The 21,440-nt window shown below is 47.4% G+C and overlaps 1 protein-coding gene across 4 annotated transcripts in view; it reads right to left on the bottom strand.

Moving 5' to 3' along the window:
- Positions 1–21,440, bottom strand: part of ralgapa2 (Ral GTPase activating protein catalytic subunit alpha 2) — a 72,773-nt gene that overhangs the window by 16,118 nt on the left and 35,215 nt on the right. For all 4 annotated transcript variants that reach the window (XM_037486090.2, XM_037486091.2, XM_037486092.2 and 1 more), the window contains 10 exons: positions 20,829–20,939; positions 20,484–20,552; positions 20,163–20,300; positions 17,661–17,838; positions 15,540–16,365; positions 14,909–14,980; positions 14,120–14,243; positions 13,872–14,027; positions 11,156–11,314; positions 9,237–9,364 (listed from right to left, as the gene is read on the bottom strand). In XM_037486090.2, the coding sequence (XP_037341987.2) occupies positions 9,237–9,364; positions 11,156–11,314; positions 13,872–14,027; positions 14,120–14,243; positions 14,909–14,980; positions 15,540–16,365; positions 17,661–17,838; positions 20,163–20,300; positions 20,484–20,552; positions 20,829–20,939 (1,961 nt within the window). The remainder of the gene's footprint in view (positions 1–9,236; positions 9,365–11,155; positions 11,315–13,871; positions 14,028–14,119; positions 14,244–14,908; positions 14,981–15,539; positions 16,366–17,660; positions 17,839–20,162; positions 20,301–20,483; positions 20,553–20,828; positions 20,940–21,440) is intronic.

The raw sequence follows: 21,440 nt of genomic DNA, 5'->3' as shown, positions 1-21,440 counted from the left end.
AACAACGGATGACTATGTTGTTTGTTGAAGTAATTTGACACGATAAGGAATTTCTGTTTAGAGATGTTTTTACGTACAATAATAGAGACCTTGAATAATTTCTCCTTATATTTGGGTCCAGGATCCTTCCCAATCAAAAGCAAGTTGTGAAAGGAAGGTGCTAGGACATGGACGGACTAGGTGACAGCCAGGAAAAAAGGGGCCCGTTCTTCTACCTGCTGGAATTGTAAAAGACAAAGACGACAGCAAAGTAGAGGTACACATATGCGCACACGCACACACACACACACACACACACACACACACACACACACACACACACACACACACACACACACACACACACACACACACACACACACACACACACACACAGAGAGAAAGAAATCCACGCACAAAACCTTGGGCAAAAAAGAAAATGGACTTCTGTGTTGGCAACAGCCTTTCCCTAATCCTCGCCCCTGGGCTATATTGTGCAGTCAAGCAGGCTATTACATGGCAACAATTAGGGGGGCCGGAGCCCAACACCTGGTCGTCTACTATTCTGGCCCTTCAGTGGCAGCTGACTGTACAGTCTCACAGCCAGGTGGCCCTCCTTCAATGACATTAGCTAGTCACACCAGGGTTAATCAGGAGCCTGCCATCCAGTGGACACGCATAGAGCCCGATTCAGACTGGACGCTTTTTAGGAGGGGAGGGGGGTGGGGGGGGCAGGGGGCCGCGGGTGAAGACAATGTTGTTGTAAAAACTTGTTCAACTGAAGATCTCTGCGAGCCCAGATAATCAAAATGAACTTGAGGGAGGGGTCGGAGCCCCTTGGATTCGGGAGCCTAGGTTCAGCGCACTGCCTTGATTGGCTCAAGCGGAGCTCGCGACACATCAACTGTGCATCCTGCAGATTATAAAGGGCCTTTTCATGGGCGGACAAAAACAGATGGAGGAGCGGGAAGTGCTATACGTCCACGCAGACGGGTGGCGGTGATGGGGGGGTGGAACTGGATTTTGACAAAGTCGGCAGATACAAAAACAAGTGGGTGTAGCTAGAGCTGCCCGGACTATATCTGCCTGCACAAAAGCCCCATTCCGAAGCCCCCTGGCTCAGAGATCTGAGGGTAAATAACACTCATTAGAATAACAAAAGCTATAGATTTGTACCCAAATCAGCTAGATTCTCATCAATAGTAATTAGAGGCTATACATAACTAATGAAGATGTGTACACTACATGCAACAAACGTACCGATAGCTGTTGTGCGTCTGAACAGAGTGTTCAGATAAGTCGATGTCTGCGGCACAAGCGTTTTCTTAAATTTCATTAGCATTAGATGTGCATAGCATGAAGTGATAAGAGATCACACAAATGCAATGCAGTATGAGTGTCTGAAAACAAAAACTACTTTCTCTTACAAAGACTTAATATTATTACAGCGTGTTGCAGTGGAGAAACGCAGGAAGATTTGGCCAATATTTCCAAGCGTTTGTCTTTCAGCCACATCCGCCACTTGAAAATGAAACAGACTATCAGTATTAACACATCAAAGGCTGCCTTCTGTGTAAAAAAAAATTAAAAAAAGAGGCGGACAATGCACAGCAATGCATACTTAAATGTTTTGTTTTTTGTTATTGCTTTGTTTGCCATGCCTTGTCTGTCGATGCAGAAAATACAATTTAGTGCAAAAAATGCAAATGCTGCGAGGCACAAGGACATCCTCAAAAAGAGAACAATGGCTGCAGGCCAACAGAGAAGCAGACACTGCCTTTGAACCATTTAAGGAGGCATTAATGTGCAACTTATAAATAATCAACTAATTATTTCTTAAAAAAGCCAATTAAGCCGGTGACATTAAAAGAAACGCAGCCCGTGCAAAATGAAAAAGGGCAATCCGAGTCCCCAATAAAAAAAGAAATTAAAGAGAATTGAAAATGTAATGGCCATTTATGGACAAAGAAACCCAATAATGTCACAAGGTGTCCACACAGTAAGTCCCCAAAAAACCAGGGCCACATCAGAGAACAAGAGATTCCAGCGTAGAACGGTGAGTGACATTTCGCTGACATTTCCCAGAAGCATTCAACGGGGGGCTGTCTCAGGACGCCATCAGAAACGTCTATGGATATGCTCGCATGTGACACCGGCGTCCAGGGATGCGGGTCCTTTCAGGGGACGCCGCGGCTCTGGGGCCGCTGATGAGGAGCCTGGATCCTGGGAGATTGAATGGTAATCACTGGGGCACAGATAATGGATGATTGAAGGCTCTTTCCACGCCGCCGTTGGATTTCAATATCAGAGAGGGCCTAGAATTGGGATTCTTATCGGGGGCGGTGTGTCAAACAAAGGAGAGCCGAGCGTGAAATATGGGGTCCGACTCAGGCACACGACCATGGCGATTAGCACAAGGATAAAAAAGGCCGCACAAACAAAAGAGGGCAGCTTTAGCCGGACAAAGGGCTGTCCACTGCCATGTAACGAGAGACACGGAAGGAAGAGGGGACATAAAGGAAGGGAGAAAGGACCTGGTGGAAAAGGAGGACAGGACGAGAGTTTTGCCGAGGCGGCTGAAAGATGAATAGTGACGGACGCGACTGCTGACGAGTGTTCCAGATCCCCTGCTTCTGAAGAGGAATAATAGACCAGCAGGGATGAAATGCAATATACCCCCCCTCAAAGCCATTCATACAAATCCAAACAAACACACACACACACACACACACACACAGTGGCACAAGGCTTCACATCTCTGCCAAGCCCATCACAAAAAACAAACAACAAAAAAACAAAACAAAACAACAACAAAATTATTCCCATTTATCCACAGATTCCAAGAGCTGTGCCTTGCCAGGAAAGCTCATTAACCCTCCCTTCAAAAGCCCTGAGACAAAAGAGGGGGAAAACAAAACATAACTAATCAATGAGAACGCACCCCTTGAAGAGGGGAGGGAGTGGGTGAGGTAGGGGGGGGGGGGTGGGGGCAAGAACATGCATCCATTTGGATAACCTGAGCGAGACAACAGCTTTTTGCTTTAGTGTTGCGCTCGCTGGCAACGAAGAAAGTTCATTAATTAAACGAGGCGAGGGGGGAACAGATGGAATGGCTAGCTGGATGCTTATCACCTAAAGCAGACAGTCATCCATCACAATGAACACGTCTTCTTCACGGAAATGCAGTGGTGACATTGGGGTCAGGTGGTTCGGGCTAATGGACACAGACAGCTGACCTATTAGCAATTTTTTTTTTTTTTTGGTGCATTTTGAGCGTAGAGTAAGGTCTTGAGCATCCAAACCAACACACGCTGTCATTCCTTTACATATTGGTGGCCAATTTGTGCTGATCACTCACGTTGGGCCAACTATTTAAAGTGTATAAAAAAAACTAGTAGAACTACAGGATTTGTAGACTTGTAATTTCTGTAACTGATGACATTTTTTTCATTTATTAGTTTAATTTAAATAATTTAATTAATTTGTTTACATGTAGACATTGGATGAATACTGCATTTTAATATAAATTTGGTATTAGTGAAAATGCTTCAAGAATCTGGGTGAGCAAGTAATCAGTGGTAAGCTAAATATATTTCAGAAATGTGAGATTCTAATATGGTCTGAAATGGATACAGGCCGAATAGCTGTCAAAAACACAAAGTCATTACATAATTGTGATTGTCTTGTTTATGTTTTTCTACCTGATATCCAAAGCTTAGGTAGGGGACGGGACCGTTTGGACGAACTGGCCGTCTGTCCCTTTGCCGCTCACACAGATGCCAGAAATGAATGCATAACAGACGGGGAGAGAAGGGGAGGGGTGTGAGGGTCGCTGTTCGGGTTTTAAAATACACAGAGCATGACATGTCTGGCGGGTTACACCATGATTTGCCGTTTCTACTCATTCTAGTTGCAAACCTTTATCCAAAGCAATGTGTGTACGTGCAAAAGCTGTCTTATGTAGCCGGCCAAAGGCTCCTTTCCACCATAACATGGTTAGTGAATTGTCCCCAACCAAAAGAAAATAAGATAAATTAAACCTGGTGTTCATTTTAACTCCGATGTAGCAATTATTTTTTTAAAGAAAGTGTTCTGTTTGTTAGACACGAACAGAACACCCTGTGCTCAAAAATGCAAAGTCACGCCCATGTTTCAGTTACACCAGAGGCAGCTTTGGTGCACATAGAAACACAAACACACTGACAGGCACAACAGTTTGACACCAACCGTGTGTGTGTGTGTGTGTGTGTACGCTACCCCAGGCGGGGCTCTGGGTCCCTGCTGTTGGCCGTCTGGTTCCATGCCTGCTCTACCTGTGTTTAAAAGGGGCGGCCCCCGTGCTCAGACCCCAGAGTGCAGGCTGGGCCGGGCCCCCAGGGCTTTCATGGTGTGGGTGCCATGCAGCGGACGCCTTTTGTTACAGGCTGGGTGGCAAGAGGAGGAGGAACTAATGTCCGGGGGGGGGGGAGTAATGCTATGAGTCATTCTGCATTAGCAGCAGGGGAGGGAGACAGGGAGGGGTGTGTGTGTGGGGTGGGCCGAGAGAATACTTTTGCATGTTGTATGAAGCTAGACGCCATATGCCATCCGAGCGGGGCTGCCTCCTGAGTCAGGGCTCCTGGTTTGACAGGCCTGTGCTTGCCCCCTCCTCACCCCCATCGCTAGCCCCTTCTACCCCAACTAACACCCTCCTCCCTCTAGGCCCTCGAAGGCTGCAACCATTGGGCTGGGCAATTGCTTTGGATGTGCTATGTGTATTTGTGTGCGTATTGTGTGGGGGCGGGGTGCGGGGAGTAGGGGGGGGGGGGGGGGGGGGGGGGGGGTACTCAGTGATCTGAACACATCGGACATTGTCATGAGTCCCGGCAGGAACAGCTGGTCAGCTGGAGAGCCGGGCGGGAGGGGGTAGGGATAAGGAGTGGGAAGAGATGGGAGGCAGTGCGCTACACTGATAATGGGATTAGGTTAAAACATTCAGTGGGGGAGAGACACCTCCTCTCGGCGTAGCCCCCCCATAATACTGCGTAGACACTCAACTGCTCTATCAAAGCCAATGCCAACCTCCGCCCAAACCGCCCTGGCCAACTCCAAGCAGGAGACCCTTCAACTTCGAATGGCCCCAAACCAAACTACCCACCCCTGCCACAACAGCCAAAGGCCTCCTTCTAGAAGTCTTGGATTCCTTTATTTAGTCAGCTTCCCTTTAAGAATTGTACTGGATATTAGAAATACCTCCCGGCAACCTTTGTAGGACCTTTCACTTGGTTACCCCCGTTTCCATAAACAGGAAGTTGGCTTGTTATACTGGTATCAGCTCAGACCATCGCACGAAACCAGCATATAATGACAAGCCTGGCGTCTCACTGTGCCCAGTCAAGCACCGTGTTCCACAGAGATATAGACTGCTGAGTATTATCTATGACACTGCCGACAGTTATGGCACAACAGCTGGCAAATTAGACCTATCAGCGATGCTGAATAATTCATGCGAGACAACACTAACATGGCAGATCCTATTCACGGCATCCCGTCATGCGTACGGGCGCACTTTCATCTCCGCTAGGTGAGGAATCTTACAGTGTACAAAAGAACGCACCGCCGGCGGACAAAGACACACTGAGAGTGGGACAATAACTCGCTCAGAAGGGGTGTGAGAATGTGTCCTGACCAATGCACTGACTGTAATTATTAGGACGGCGTCAGGTGTTGGGGGGAGGGTGTGGGGGGGAGGGGGGGGGTGAGCAACAGCACACAAAAGGATATTGTGTCCATTATGTTTTCAGTATACATCTGTTGAAATGATGTACGTCTCGTTGTGGCATTGAGGGGAGTTGGGGCACCGTAGATATGCTCACGTGAGCCTGTGAGGGGACATGCCGGACTTCACTTCAGCACTGAAAGGATCAAGCATCCCTCTATTCTTTCTGCCACCACGCACTCACACATGCACACGCGCGCACACACGCGCACACACACACACACACACACCCTAAAAGCCTGACTCGCTTGACTGGCGATGGGCAGAAACAGATTATGGTTATTGATCGTTGCCTGGAGAAGGATCTGTGTGTGTGTGTGTGTGTGTGTGTGTTTACGTGTGCCAGAACAGAGGATTGGGACTAAGGGCAGTGTGCAAAAAAAAAACTATTGATTCTGTCCAGTAGGGAGGCCACTTCTCTGAATCAAGGTCAGTTCTACACAGTCTCACCTATTAGAAACTTGCCATTTCCCCAACACACACACGCAGACAATTTGAACCCCTCAACAACACCCCCGTCACAAAAAGAGATGGACGCCAGATCAGACTCAAGTGCTTGTTGAAGAGAGAAATGAATCCCGGCGTCTGGGTGAAAACATTATTCTACAGTGACAGTATGAAGGATCCTCATGATGCAGTAAATGGCAGCAGACAGCAGAGCCCTGCAGGGACGGTTCAGGTGACACAAACCCACTCGTTGTGTCTCCTGAGACCGTTTATCACACACCGTGTGCGTGCAGCAAGTAGCACAAACACAGGAACAAAATGGCCGTTATCGTTTCTACTCCGTTGCTAATACAAAACAGTGGGAAAAATGGGAAAATCCGCCTCTAATCAGTGCAGGTCCGATCGGTGGTGGTGGCCCTGGCTCTCCGGAGGCAGAGGCTGCAGAGCAGAGGTCAACTGCCTTCAAGTATTCCTCGCATCAGACTATGTCACTGTCCTGTGTGATGAAATAAAATCAAACTGATTTTGCATCTGCAAACTGTGCTTAGAGTCGAAATAGCAATCTATTGCTTTAATATACAAACCATCAACACTGAGTGGCCATCCACACAAAGAGGTAGTGATGATTTCAGCCTCAATTTTTTCAAAATGCTGCACACTAGTTGCAGACAATACACTTAGGACACACAAAGCCTGACCAGCTGCATTTTCCATCAGGCACCTAAATAATAGATGATACATTACGAGTCGTCTGTGAGGAGCTTGTGATATGATGCGAGGCTGCGGTTGTGTCTTGACGGAAGAAATTGACACAAATTCTAACTGACAATGAGAGCCGGACCCTGCGCGAGAAAACAAGCACACAGATTTCACAGACCCTCGCAGCTAAGAGATTGAGGAAAGGATGTGGTGAGCAGAAAGAAAAACAGCAAGAGGGGTGAGGCATGGGGGGGGGGTGTCTATCTGAAAAACACTGATGCCGGAGGTCATTTTTCAATATCAAATCCTATTAGCCCGAGAGATCCTGTGAGCGTCGCGGCAGAGCGCTGGAGTACTCTCAAGCCTTGTGACAGAGCGAGAGAGGGGGCCACAGCGCCATACTGGCCTTTTATCTGGACACACAGGGGTCATATAGCTTCTCTTTGAAGAAATATTAAACTAATTACCTAAGAGAGTGGCCTCACAGGCACAGAGGACGGTGTGGATTGTTGAGGCATTGTGAAGGGGGTAAAGTAAGTATCTCGCACAAAAAAGCGGAGCCCAGAGAAAAAAAGAAAAAAAAAGCTTTGGGTCATTGTTCAAACCTGTGAGAGATAAAGATCCACGTAACCCATGAAGATGGAAGAATGACAGATGGAGAGGGGGAAAGTGCAAAAGGCTGATATAATTCAACAGCAAATCCGACGGAAACATAAAAGAGAAACTTCACGTGCTGACCGAGTCATGTGCTCACGGGCCGCCAGTTCTCCTGAAACCCCCCAAAAACGTGCTCATCTGGGGGCGTCCGTCAGTTTACGCAGTGCTTCTGTTGATCTAAACAGACATGAGAGGTGCAGATACCGGTGGCGGCTGCGTGCTCGGCCTGGCGCGCTCGCTCGTCTCCTGTGTCGGGCGCGTGTGAGGCCTGGCGGGCCCATCAGTGCCAGAGCTCTAGAGGCAGCGCTTATCTCCTCTCATAGGCCGGGCCTTTGTGCCGTCTGCCACTCTGCTGAGGAATGCCAGGTACGGCCTTTGTGGCGGTCCAGCACAGTCGCGGTAGTGTCTCAAACCACCCCCAGGCCTGTGGCTACCTCCCCCCTCCCCACCCCCACCCCCAGGCCGGTGGCTGCCCCCCCCCCCCCCCCCCCCCACCTACCTCCCCCCTCTGGCAGCCTCACACTGGGCTAATTCACTTGGCGTCGGGTAACAGACATCTGTCACTCAGGATTCCCCTGGGAACGCACAGACAAGGGCTGATGTAAGGGGGGGGGGGGGCAGAGGGGGGCGCAGGGGATGTGATGCACTGTGAAACGCATACGGGCAGACACATACTTACACACACCAAACCGTAAACAAGATTACGCAAGGTGTGTTGTAGGATTATTTAAAGACCAAAAAGCTTTTTTGGGAGATGAACAACAAGGATACAAGGACCTCACAATCATCAAAAAAATATATTTTTCAGATATGTCAATGTTTGAAAAAAACAACAACAAAAAAAACAATAGAAGCTGGCCTTCCACCCAAATGAAACCTCCTCGGGGGGAGGTTTCTATAGCAACCGACAGAGGGGCAGCGTGGTTCTGGTGAGGCGGTGCTGTACATGCTGTCCGAGGAGGAGCGGGGTGTTGAGGGAGATCAGGTTTCCACCCTCCAGGGGCCATACCGACTCTGTGCCCCCCGCCCCCCCACAACTCTGTGCTGCTGGCATTCACATGCTAATTCGGGTCTATTGGTGATTACACTCCCTTTAAACCAACTGACAACTACAGCTGGAGTCAGCCTCTTAACGGCACACTGTTGGATGGATGGGCGTAGGGATGAGGCTGTGTGTGTGTGTGTATGTGTGTGTGTGCGCGTTCGTGCCCGTATGCACTTGGATGTATTTGTTGAGGGTGCTTTTATTTTGGCTCTCTGCGTGCTCCATAAAACGGTTGTGATAGATGATGCCACATTATCTGCGCTCCTGCCCGAAACAGCCTCACTCACCACCTCCCATGCTGCTCCGGGCTGTGAAACAGCCCCGGCCTAATAGCTGTATGTAAATCAGCCGGCGCATAAAGATCACTGTCAGCACTCAGCTGTGTGCGTTGGCTGACGTGACAGGCACGCCACATGTCTCAATGAATTTACCCAAATGGGCCACTGGTGGTGATGAACATTTCAGCTCGGCGGTGTGTGATGCATCTAACGCAATCATCATAAAAACAGAGCTAAATGTAGGCTCTGAACCGTTATGGCATCGCAGCTGTAAGTGCAATCAACGGTCCATTTTGACTGAATGGTCGCATTCCTCCGATGGGCCACGCCCGGTACCGTAAATGAAGCAGAAGGCAGGAGGAGGAAAGGATACAAGCTCTGGTAGAGAGTCAGCCGGGACTTGACGGCTCTGCTGGCATTGATACAAGTGGCCCGCACCAAGCTCGGCAGCAGCGATGCAGTGACGATGGCGCCGCTGAACAGCGGCCCGAAGAAAGGAACCTGGGGGAAGAAAGGAGAAAAAAAGAATAACAAATTGAGGCATCAAAACTTCCACAATGATCCAAATTTAATTTGGTGTGTGCCCTGTCGAGCATCCGAAGAATTAGAAAGGATTGATTAAAAACGTTGTTCTTCTTTCTTTCTTTGGCTTTTAGCCGTTTCTCCATCTGTTTAGGGCGAGGGTTCAAGATGAAATTGGATTTTTAGCTAACTTTGCATGACAACCACACATATCTAATGTGAATCAATGTTAGGGCAAATTAAATTAAAATGACAATCAATAGTAAACAAAGGCCTCATATTGAGCTACCAAACAAACACAAAGGGCCAATATGCATTTTAGCGGCAGCGTGTGATTGTGTGTGGACACACGCGTCTGTTCATACATATTTGGAGGGGCCCTTAATCACTGAAGCTCAATGGTCGTTGACCTGGAAGTTGACGTGAATGTCAAAGTCTCCAAAAGGTCCTGCTGTCTTCAACTTGGTAGTTCAGCTCAAATAATCCCCAGTTAAATTATACAACAAATGGATTTTAACCAGAAATGATACGGACCAATTAACTTAATCACATGCTAGAAAAGCTGGGGTGACAAGGTGTAAATCTAAAGAGATAGATTTACTAGTTCTTGCAGGAAGAGGTCGTTTGAGTTTTGAGGGTTTTGGCTTTGGAGACCCTCTGGTCATAGTATGTTTTACTATGTGAGCCTCCATTTAAACAATATGTACACATGTATCTGTCTCTGTGGGGGTCTTGGGTAAATTGTCATGGTTACCTGAAAAAGAAATCTCATTGTTGTGTCAAGATTTAAGGGGAAATTCCAGCGGAGAATCAGCAGAGATTCTATTGTTGCATTACATTAATCATTTCAGTCATCTTTGAAAAAACTACTTGCTTAAAAAGCCACACTAAAGATGATCAATGTGCTCCCTGGGGAATAAAAACAAATGAAACTGTTAGCTTTACACCCGAATAAAGTTCAAATAGAAAACACTGTGAATATATCTTAACATCTGAAGGCATACTCAGACAAAGACATTTCACTATTCCAGAGAAGGAAATACATTGAGTAGAGTACTTCAGAGCAGCCGAGATGAAAGCTAGTCAGGAAAGGATGGTAACCATCTCTGAGAGCACATACCCACAGTGTGGGTAATAATGCACAGCTGGAGTAAAAGAAACTGAAAGCCTTTCGACAGAAACCCCGAAAGGAGAAAATAACTATAAAACTCTGAATAGGAAGCAAGGGGAAGGGCTTGCTTTAACTCGAGAACAGACGGGAAATTAGTACAGCGCTGAAAACGGGCAGAGTGGTTTTCTTGCTTAGTGTCGCTGGAAACTAACTTGTGACTCTTTGTCACGTTCAACATCAAAGGGGATCTTCGCCCGCAGGACCCAGCCGGCTCCACCCGCTGCATAGCGGTTTAAAAATGCAGAAAAGTGGAGACGGTGCAAAGATTAAACGCAATTCTGTTCGACAAAAAGCCTCAACAACTTACACTCTGACTAAAGATTATTGATCTAATCTTAATAATGTTAAGTTATTTAAATCCCGGAAAGGTGACACTATATTTATTTGGTTTGTTTAGAATTTGCAGTTTGATTTCCATTAATTTTATTGGTTAATCATTTGTTTTCTTGTTATTTGTCACATGCTTATTTTAATCCAAGTTAATGTATGGGCGGCCATAAGCAATGAAAGAAATTTCCCACTTCCATTAAGTCGATGCATGTTGTTTGCGTGTAGTGGATTATAGTCTAAAAGAAGCCTCGGTGATTGCAGGGGTTTACCTGTGGTTTCTTAATGATCTGGATGAAATACATGTGGTTCTTCATTAGGTAGATGATAATCAGCACGTCTCCAAAATCAGTTGGGATGATGCCTCGTCGGTAGTCCCTGGTGTGCTCCGACCACACTATGTGCACCTCGTCATTTCCCAGGTGACGCAGCTGTAAACAAACACAATCAGTCTAATTAGGTTTCTGGCGATGTGTGTTCTTGTCGTCACCAACACTGATTTAGTGAGATCAGGTAACAGCCAGTAGCTGCAGCTCACCCACCTCGCTAAGGTATAAGAGGTATGTGGACGGGGATAGGAGAACATTATTTACAGAATGTATCCTAGAGATAAAACCCTATTGCAGAAGGTGCTAGAGCAAGGTGACTGCTCACAACAAGTCGTGCTCATTCAACTCTTGTTTGACAACAACGATTTAAATGGGGAGCCTTGGATCTGGTTTGGAGTCTTTTTATAGTTCTTTCATTACGAATTCAAATTGCAAACATAGATTCGAGCAAAATTGAGCATTTCAAAACCAAATAATTCCAATCCAATTGACGTCCCCCATGGTGGGTTAAATTGCTTCCCATTTCCTCGCTAATCAGAAACCCAAAAGGAAAAGACAGGAAATTGATGGATGCTAGCTTCAAATAGGTAAACCGCTCCGCCTTTAAAATAAGAGGGACCCAGTCACAATATATTCTTGCTGTATTCTGTGGATCACTTTCGCCTCGTCTCCCTGCGCGGTTTAGCTCGACTCGACCGACCAGATTCGGAAAAGCAGCTTGTAGCCCGGTGATGTGTTTCCGGTGTATCAGACACCGATAAGGGAGCCTCTACTCAGAGGAAAACATCTGCCAATGTACTGTGGGCCTAATGAGCCATTAAGAGACATGCCCTCGCCACCAAAAATGCAATTAGCACATTCTATTATAAGCCCTTAATTATGGTAATACAGTAATCTTAAACAAATCCACGGCATGCTGATTACTGGAGCTCGCCGGTTCTGTCCAAGGATCAGCAGGTACCAACCAGGTCAGTCACTGGGACAATTTCAGAGAAAATGCTGAATATGCATTTGCAGTAGACAATTAACACTGGGATGTTAATTTGGGTTAAGATATTTGCATTTGGATGTGCTTAATAACAAGTTTAATGAGGATGCTTATGCTCTAGTCAATCATCTTCTGCACCCGTCTATTTTCTCCTTTGTTAAATCACATCCAAATGTTGGGAGAATTCTTTCATTAAAATGGGACTCTAGTCAAAGGCTCTTGTCCAATTAGCCCTCTTTGACCTCCCAGCCAGCCAATGGGCTTCACACACACACATATGGAGACAGCCGACCAGAGGGCCGCAGAACACAAGAGGCTTCTTATGAAAACAACCTGCAGCAGCCCAGTTAAGCTGTGGTGCCTGGGGGTAAATGTGATAGCTAAAGCACCCCAGTCTAGTTCCCTCTCTTCCACACACACACACACGCACGCACGCACGCACGCACGCGCACACGCACAAACAATCTAAATGGCCTGACCCCAACCCTGCAGGTCGTTTCTATAACTACATTACTGAAGCCAGCTGCTGCAGCAGCAGCCTGCGCTGCTCTGAAACCTACAATTGGATCGAGGAATTCATGGTTTTCGCTTTTTTTTTTTTTACCCTTCATCGTCTTCAAACAAGCAATCTGCCCAGCGAGAGCTCACCCATCCGTCACTCCCACCACAGCGGGCCTCTGCGCTTAGAGGCATTTAAGTGGGTGACTGCTGGACTAAAAGTGTTATTTTTAAATTGACTGGGAAACATCCTACTTGGACACAGACAAAGTCCGTTTCCAAATCAATTTCTTCATCCCACTTTCTCTGCCCTGCCAGCTCCTTACATGCATCCGGCCAGCCTTTCCAATTTTGGTGCAGCCTGTGAGAGATCTTTGCAAGGTGAGCTCGAGCAATTACAGAACTTCCCTGAGAAATAGAAGGAAGGCCATCCCTCCAGCGCCTCGCTGCGGCCGACCAAAACCTTCCACCGCAGTAACTAATTTCATGCGGCCACTAAGGATGGGTTTGGAATGAGTATAGGGTTATTTGTGAGACGGAAAGGGCGGAAGGTTTGTGCTACACTGGAGGGGGTTGGAAATGAGGGGGAGTCTGATGAATTTCCCTTCTCAGCGGGGTACTGTATGAGAAGATTGGCAGCACGGGCAGAGGCCTTGCGGCTCATTTCTTCGTGCTAACTGCTACACTGCAGCTCAGAATCCCGCTGCAGAACCCAATCGATCGCTCCTGTGGCGGCAGCAGGAATTGGATAAAAGGATCCTGCCGGCATCCGGCCGGCGCCTGCCCTAGCAGGGAGAGCTAATGGCTGAATCCAGGCCCTGGTCACAGCACACGGGGAGGGGGGCACGGGCTAGCAGAATCATAGTCATTACCGCAGCGGCACATGCCCTCTCCTCACTCACGCGCCGACGACTCTCTACTCCTCAGGTCTGAATGGCCAGGGTCACTAATCAATGGCCGCACTCTGGAGTCACACCTCCTGATCACAGCTTAACACAGAGCTGAAGGCTACAACAACATTCTGCTATGGGCAGGCAGGACTGTGGAGCCATTTCACCGGATCAAACGGGCCAAGCAGCATCGTTTTTATTTGCAACATTTGAGCGATCGTTACAATGCACGTGATGTCGTCACGACACAAGTTAAAAAAAGAGATGCTAAAACAAATGTTACCTTTTTGGTGAGGCAGTCATTAGAATCGGACGGCATGCGGGTGGAGACGTGGAAGATGGTTTCCACGGTGGAGGTAGCATAGTACGGAGCGGTCAGACCCGTGCTGCCGTTCCTCTGGAGGCCACCCATAAACCCACAGTGTGTGGCCAGGTCCACCTGAGGGATACATTCACAATGAATCGCGCTCCGAGCGGGAGTGTGTTCGTATTTAGGCAGAGGATGCGTGTTGAGGGTGTGGTTGTCGGCACCTCCCATCCCAGTCCAGACACAAAGTCCTCGTAGGCCTGGCTGCCCGCGCTGTTAGACAAGATGGAGCACTTGTCCTCTTGGCCCTCTCCGATGTAAAACACAGCAATCTTGTGCGTCTCTCGGCTACACAAAGAAATCACATAGTAGCCTCTATTGAATTAAAAATAAAACGACACCAACAACAACACAGACAGAACCTGAAAAGCTTCCACCTGCTCTTGCCACAAGCTTTGAAAATACGAGCCCAATGATTCAACAGACTACACACATCTTAACAAGCTAAAATGTTTGAAACTGGAGTTGTTAAAAAGCAGAGGGAAAGAAACAACTTTATCATCACATTTTATCCCTGTAACTGCAGCTCTAAAATGATTTTTAAAAAAGGATGGTAACAAAGGCTCCCATCTGCTTTCCCTGTTGCCATGGCAGTACATAACGCTGGGGTAGATTTAGGGCACGTCGCATGCTTGCGCACAGGTTGTTTTTTGCCCAACCAAGTCTGGCCATCTGGGAGAACAAAGTCTAGTCCTGAGGGAAATCTTTAATAAGCCCCTGTCATCAGCACTGCGCAGTGCACTTATTGATTGGACTAAGAGGGACACACAGCAGAGAAGGACAACCAGAGTGATCGTGGGAGACTTCCAGGTCTGTGTCCAACGGGAGATGGTACAAATTAGAAAGATCATTTGGGAGGAAGGGAGCAATATAATCAGCTTGGACAAACTCATTTAATTGTTGTTCATTTAATGTATTAAATATACACAGAGACAAACACATAAAGGTCTTACCACTGCCTGGAATCCAAGTTCTTCAGTTCCCTTAGGAGTTTGGAGTTTTTCTTCAACAAATGGAAACTTTTCCTGTTTGACAAAAACAAGGGAAATGAAATTAGTGATATAATAAAGCGCCATGATTCATACACAAATTTTCCTAAAAAATAAATAAATAGGTCAACCAAAGTTTTGTTTGTCAGAGATGATTAATGAGCAAAAAAAGTCACAGGTGCAAACAGCAATCACCTATTGGCTTTGTGCACGTTGCACCATCACCATTAAGAGGTGTAAGCTTTTCATTTACGGGTGAGCATGGCAAGGACGCGGCTTCGACAAGGTAGACCTTAGTGAAAACAGCTGGGCACTTTCCCCCTGTGGAGCGGAGATTAAGACACTCCAGACGCCACAGTGCTTTTAGCTTTGCTCTTACTGTCTTTGAGTAACAGCTGAGTTACCTTGTGGACAAACAATGCAACTTACTGATGTTCAAAAGTATAATAAAATGCGCTTACATTTACTACGTGGCTTGCAGACTGAAAGATACAGTATAGATTGAGAGGACAATACTCTTTATTTCTTCTTTTAGTACAGTGCAAACCAGAGCAGCTATTCAGCTATTGGGAGTCAACTCCACTTGGTAGCGTACCTGCGATCCCAAGAGTTCATGCCGAGGTCGTTAAGCAGCAGCCGGCAGAAGTAGAAAGGCGCCTTCGGTTCCTGGTGGGAGGGTTCCCGCTGGCAGGCGGCCCGAAAGCTGACATCGGCCTCCCACCTCCTCACTTGCTCTTCCTCCTGCTGAGTCTGACACAGGATGGCCTCCAGGATGGCGCTCTCTTGCTCGAGGTTCATGCCATGGGGCGAGGAGGCGGGCTGGTTGAGCCTGAGCTGCGGCTGGGGCAGGCATTCTGGGCTGCTGTGGCCCAAGTTCTTCAGAAGCACATCAAGAATATCGACCTCCTCCTCCTCCTCTTCCTCCCCCTCATTGCAGTCGAAGGCCGAGTCCGCGGAGCTGGTTTGGCACGGCCCCTTTGTTGGAGAGTTGGGTTGGGTCCCACAGGAAGGAAGAGGGCGATCAACCGCATCAAACACGCCCGCATCCACAGAGTCGTCCTCCGCGGTGCAATAGAGGATCGCGCCGTCCCACGAGTATTTGCCCGAGATATCCCGGACGATGACGCGCACTTGAGAGGAAGGTTGGGGGGGCTGTCCGACAGCGGGGGTCTCCGCCGGGATCTGCAGGTAGGACACCAGCGTGCTGTCGTTGAAGACAAACAGCTGCAGGTTGGGGCTTTTGAAGACCTCGGAGGACAGCTCGGACGACTCCACGTACGGGTTGTCGTGGTTCTCGCTCACGAGGCTGTGGAGGAGGGCGGGGCCGCCGCTCAGCGGGTGGTGGCCCAGATGGTTCACCAGGTGGGTCATGACCATCCGTGCGGTCAGGGGAATCAACTCCATGTTCCGACGTCGCTTTTCTGGTGAGAGAATGAAGGCGGGGATATAAAACTACCGAGACCATACGTCGGAAGGAAAATACACGCGAAGAAGAGTAAAACCCTGTCAATGTTGAATGGGATTGATGGTGAAGAATAAAAGCCGCGGGTGGGGCTTTCCTTGGTAAAAGATCATATTTGTCGACCGTATCTCAAAGCACCACTTTTGTGTATCGACGTGCCATGAGCTGCTCTTTTTCATACAAAGCAAAATCTCATTCATGATTACTATTAAGGGTACTTTATTCATTTCTCACAATAGCTTGGCCAGCACACCTCTGAGTAGGTAGCATCTAATCATGAAGGACAACTTTCAAAAGCCCATTGAGTCACCTTACAATGGACAAGCGTTGAGACTGGCTGAGTGCTAATGACAACCACCATCTTTCCGTGCTGCTTAGTAGGACTCCACTTGGTGATTTGCGTTTATTTTTTTTACCCCCAAGCGAGCGGCATGCTGTGCTCTGTTCTGCAGACATGCGGGAAAACAAGGAGATGCACTCCTGCATTGTGACAGTGCTATCAATACCATCATCCCCCATCAAAGTGGAGAAAGCTCTTTAGAAAGCAGGCCAAGCTGCATTAGAGGTGCACTAGCCCTTTGATGTGACTTGATCAATATGAGGTGGGGACATGAATGTAACTAGGCCGGCACTCTTTGGTTTGCCCTTTTGATAGTGTTTTGTTATTTCTACTAAGAATCTGCAGCTGTGCATCAGAAGTGTGGTGAAATTTTCCGGTCTAAAGCTAGGGTTTTTCTGACATTGGGCTCTCGAATGACTTTTTTAGAAGTTGAGGACAAGAGGGAGGGAGAGGAACAGATTGCCTAATGGAATCACAAGGTCACCGAAAAGGAAAAAAAAAATCACATATTTATATAACCCACATAATAGGTCTGCTCTCTAGGGCTGAGTACTAATGCGAACATCAACCCTGTGATGGCGGATTTCTTTTTTTATACTTTTAATAAAATATTGACATTTGATGGAGTGGCTCCAAATGGACTGACTACTCAGAAATTGCTGTTTGGTGTAATCCTTTTTGAGATTTATTTTAGGGGGGGTGGGGTGGAGGGCTGCTGGTGTCTGTGGTCTGTCAGAAACACAGCAGGAGCTGAAGGTTGTCATCTGGGGATGAGCAAGATGTGACAGATAACATCCACTACTAACTGACTGGTTCTCTTCTCTTACGCATCAATAAATCATCATTTTTTGAATGCCGGGCCGCAGGTAGCAAAACAAAAATTAAAAGCAACCCAGAGGGCTCCATGTTGTTACCCTCTGCTACGGTGAGCAGGTTGCCAAAGTCGGAGGTGCTGTTCTGGGAGGGCGGTGGGTCGAAGCTCTTAACCTGACCCAGCATGAGGTCATAGTCAGTGGACAAGTCTGACAGGCTGAGGAGGTAGTGGCTCTGTTGGGTGTGCAGGTTGGAGCCGGACACACAGCAGTGCAGCACCTGAGGAATCACAAAGGAAGGGAAGGACTCAGATGATTCCTAAGAAGTGTACCCGGGTAGCTTTTCAAAAAAAAAAAAAACTAAAACTAAAAACATTACAGTAAAATGCACTTTGATAAATGAACCTGAACTTGGAGGTGTAAAAAGGTCCGGTTAGATGCAGTGGTGTCTGGTCAGACTGCACAGTGACGCGCCCACAGGCCCGTCACACATCTACATGAACCAGAGCATATGAAACGGGAATATATGGTCCATTTACATCATAAGGCGACAGAGGAAGGGAGGGAGAGATGGAGTGAAAAGAAGGTCTTTACTGCCACTAATCCATTTCTCCTGTGATGTGCGAGTGTATCGATCTACATAACAGATGGCAGGGCATCCGTTGGCAAGGCTGGCTAAGACGCACTGGGGCAGTTGATTACAGCTCTGGACAGGTTTACACTGTTTGATTAAATTAGGACTTTATCCCTGTGCTCAGCTCCCACCACCAACATGCACGTCCCGTCACACAGAGAAAAAAACACCTGTATACTGTATAATCTGAGTGGAGGGAAGGTGCTGCAAGTGAGTGGCTTGAACATATGCCTAATGTATGTAAATGAGGGGGCCTCTCATTGAGAGTGGAGCAACTTGGGTAAAGCCATGCAAAGGCTAATCCCATTCAGTGCACACATGCACTCAAACTTGGCAGAGAGACGCTCTGAGAGGCAGGCTGGCCCTGACATCTGAAACAGTATTGTGTGGGGCAATGTAGACAGTATGTGGATAATTCTACTGAGCAGTGCAGGGCGCATGGGGGGGGGGGGGGGGGGGGAGGGATTGAAGGCTTGAAGTTGAAAAGACCTGAACCAAACAGCTGCTACACCAAAGCCCCAAAGAGCTTCCTCCGTGGAGAGGTGGAGAGACAGAATGGGAGGGAGGGGGGGCACAGCTGTGCTTGACAACTAAGTGACTGCGCTTCGCATAGCAACAGTTCCTGGAAGGTAGCACACAGTGCATACTGTAGGTAAAGGACAACATATTGCATTGTCACGTGAATAGGCCTATGTACACACATAAATTAAATAATGCAAACAGAACCAATGCTTGCACACGCACACGCACACACACACACACACACACACACACACACACACACACACACTGGTGCAGCTGGCTGCCGAGCCAAGCTGAAAGAGCAGATGGAGAAGCTTGAGCAGAACTCCAGTGAACCAATGAGGTCTCTAATGCAATGTGGCCTTTTACATCGATCTGCATGCTGGCGCTCACTGGAAACAAAACTTTTTTTTTCAGCTTTCTCATCAACAGATTAAACAGGAGGTGAGCCTTTCCGTTAGTTGGGTTCATGTATTGTGCTGGTATTTGAAGGCTTGGTATATGTTGATTATAAAACTGTAATTAAAAGAAGACGAAGCATGAAAAATAAATGAACCCTCCCTGCTACCTTGTCAGTGATGCTGAGAAAGGATGGAATAACAGGGACATTTTCTTCTACGAGGGAAGCTATTCTCTGCTTGATAAAGAGAATAATTAGCAGCCATGGCATCTTGATATTGCATTAATATTGTCACACCTTGTGATGCCTTGCTTAACATATTATTTCCAATGAAACCAGGAGGGGCCATGCCTTTTGTGTGCTGATAGACAACCAATCACGCCTAATTGTCTTTGCTTTCATAGCAGCTGCAGTCGCTCTCATATTAAGACATATTCCATTCAAATCTCCAGGACAAGCGTTTATGGCCTGGGCTTATCAACTGGACAAAGGGTCCTGTTTGAATAATTGGACCATTTCTTATCAGGGGTGACATCCTTACAAAGATCTGCCGTTGACCGCATCTGCCCAGACAGGAGGGAATGAATAATACCTCATTCATTTGCGCCTGAAGCTTGGCCCTCATCCTCTGGGTCAGACCATAAAATAAAGCGCCAGAGGGAAAAACACAGAGCCTTAGCTGAAATACAGCATATTTGGCCTTTTGTAAGCAAATTCACTAAATACTACTTGAAAGCCAGTTGTACGGGGTTTAAAGGCCTCTCGCATGGAACGGCAACGGCTTCTTTTGCTGCTGTGCCACTATTACGTTAAATGAGGCGTAGTCGTGAGGTCATGGTGGAGGTGAGTCTAATTAAATTGGCAAGCCCAGTGGGGGGGGAGGGGGAGGAGGTGTCAAAGCTTAAGTTATTGTGTCTGCAAGCAAAGACTATGTACGTTTCAGCAGATATTTGGAAAGCAGACGGTCGTAAAACATGGCCATGTTTGTTTGTTGTGAACTTTGGGCTTTTTTTCCCCACCTCCCAGCTGCCGCTGAGGCGCTACCCACCCTGTAGATGTAGTCCAGCAGCGGGGCCTTGTGGGAGGTGCGGTCTTCCGGCGAAGGCATGGTGATGGGTTCCAGCAGCAGACTCAGGGGAACGGCCATGCACCAGTCCAACAGGCAGAGCAGCAGGGACACCATCAACTGCACACGTGAGGAAGAGGTTTGCTCATAAGGTACATACATTTGTTACTGTGCATATGACGGGTAATCGCTGAGGGAAAGACTGAGGAGAACAAATGTCTTCAGCTGAAACATTCCTCTGCTAATGCACAAGCATGGCTGTCTTTAGATCGCAGCCATGTCCCCTTCTTTTCCAACATGTACCTTTTTGTCTGCTTCCACCGTTGAGTGCTCTGCGCTCGGCAACAAAAAGGCTATTGTGGCCACAAAGATCTGTGTTGGGACAAATCAAGGAGAAAGATAATTGGATGACACACTCCTATTCAACAGCTGAGTCAGGGCGGTGTGCTAAAATGGATGTGATGCCACGGGATGTTGAGTGTGCATATGCATGCGTAATGACTCATGTAAGACTCGCATCTAAAGGCTTAAGTGACTTGATAGTAATTTCGCACTCAATACCTTACTTATAATATGTTTTCACCGGCCCCTAATGGCTACTGGCAATTTACCAGTGTGTCTGCGCGTTTGTGTGTGCAAGTGTGTTACCTCAATGATTTTCTTCGGGAGAGTGGGCTCCAGCCTCTGGAGATGTTCCCAGTGAGAGATGAGCAGCTGAAACACGTCACAGGCCACTTGAGCCACTGCTTTATTCCCAAACTGGACAAAAAACAAAAACACAAGAGGACAGGATGACAACTGGTCAACGAGGGAAAGCATCATAAGCATTGCTCACACAGAGGATTTATTTTCATTAATGAAGCATACATATCATACCTGTCATTTAAAGGGAAGGCCTTGATATTGTTGCTTTCTTTATTTATCAAGGGGCTAAGAGACTGCCTTTTAGAGTCTAAAACGTTTGACCTAGAAAAGTGATTGGTCAGTACTATGTTGACGAATGTTTCTGTTTTTAGACGTTACAAAGGACCGAAACATAAACAGTGACTTTAAACAGCTCAACGGTGACAGCGAGTTAATTGATTCTGAATGGACACGCGCCAAGCTCTGCCTGTGATACCAACCCTGCACCATAACTCCATAGGCAATGGTGACTAATATTCCCAGTGGAAGAAAGTGGGGAAACGTTAAGGTACACCGGGACAAACTGGTAAGTTCTTTCCTTTGAGTTGAGTTATTCCCTCGCTGTGCATATAATCT

The sequence above is a fragment of the Pungitius pungitius genome, chromosome 14, assembly GCF_949316345.1.
Source record: "Pungitius pungitius chromosome 14, fPunPun2.1, whole genome shotgun sequence".
NCBI classification, from domain to species: domain Eukaryota; kingdom Metazoa; phylum Chordata; class Actinopteri; order Perciformes; family Gasterosteidae; genus Pungitius; species Pungitius pungitius.
The sequence above is the reverse complement of the archived record's forward strand: the minus strand, read 5'-3'. Positions and strand labels throughout refer to the sequence as shown.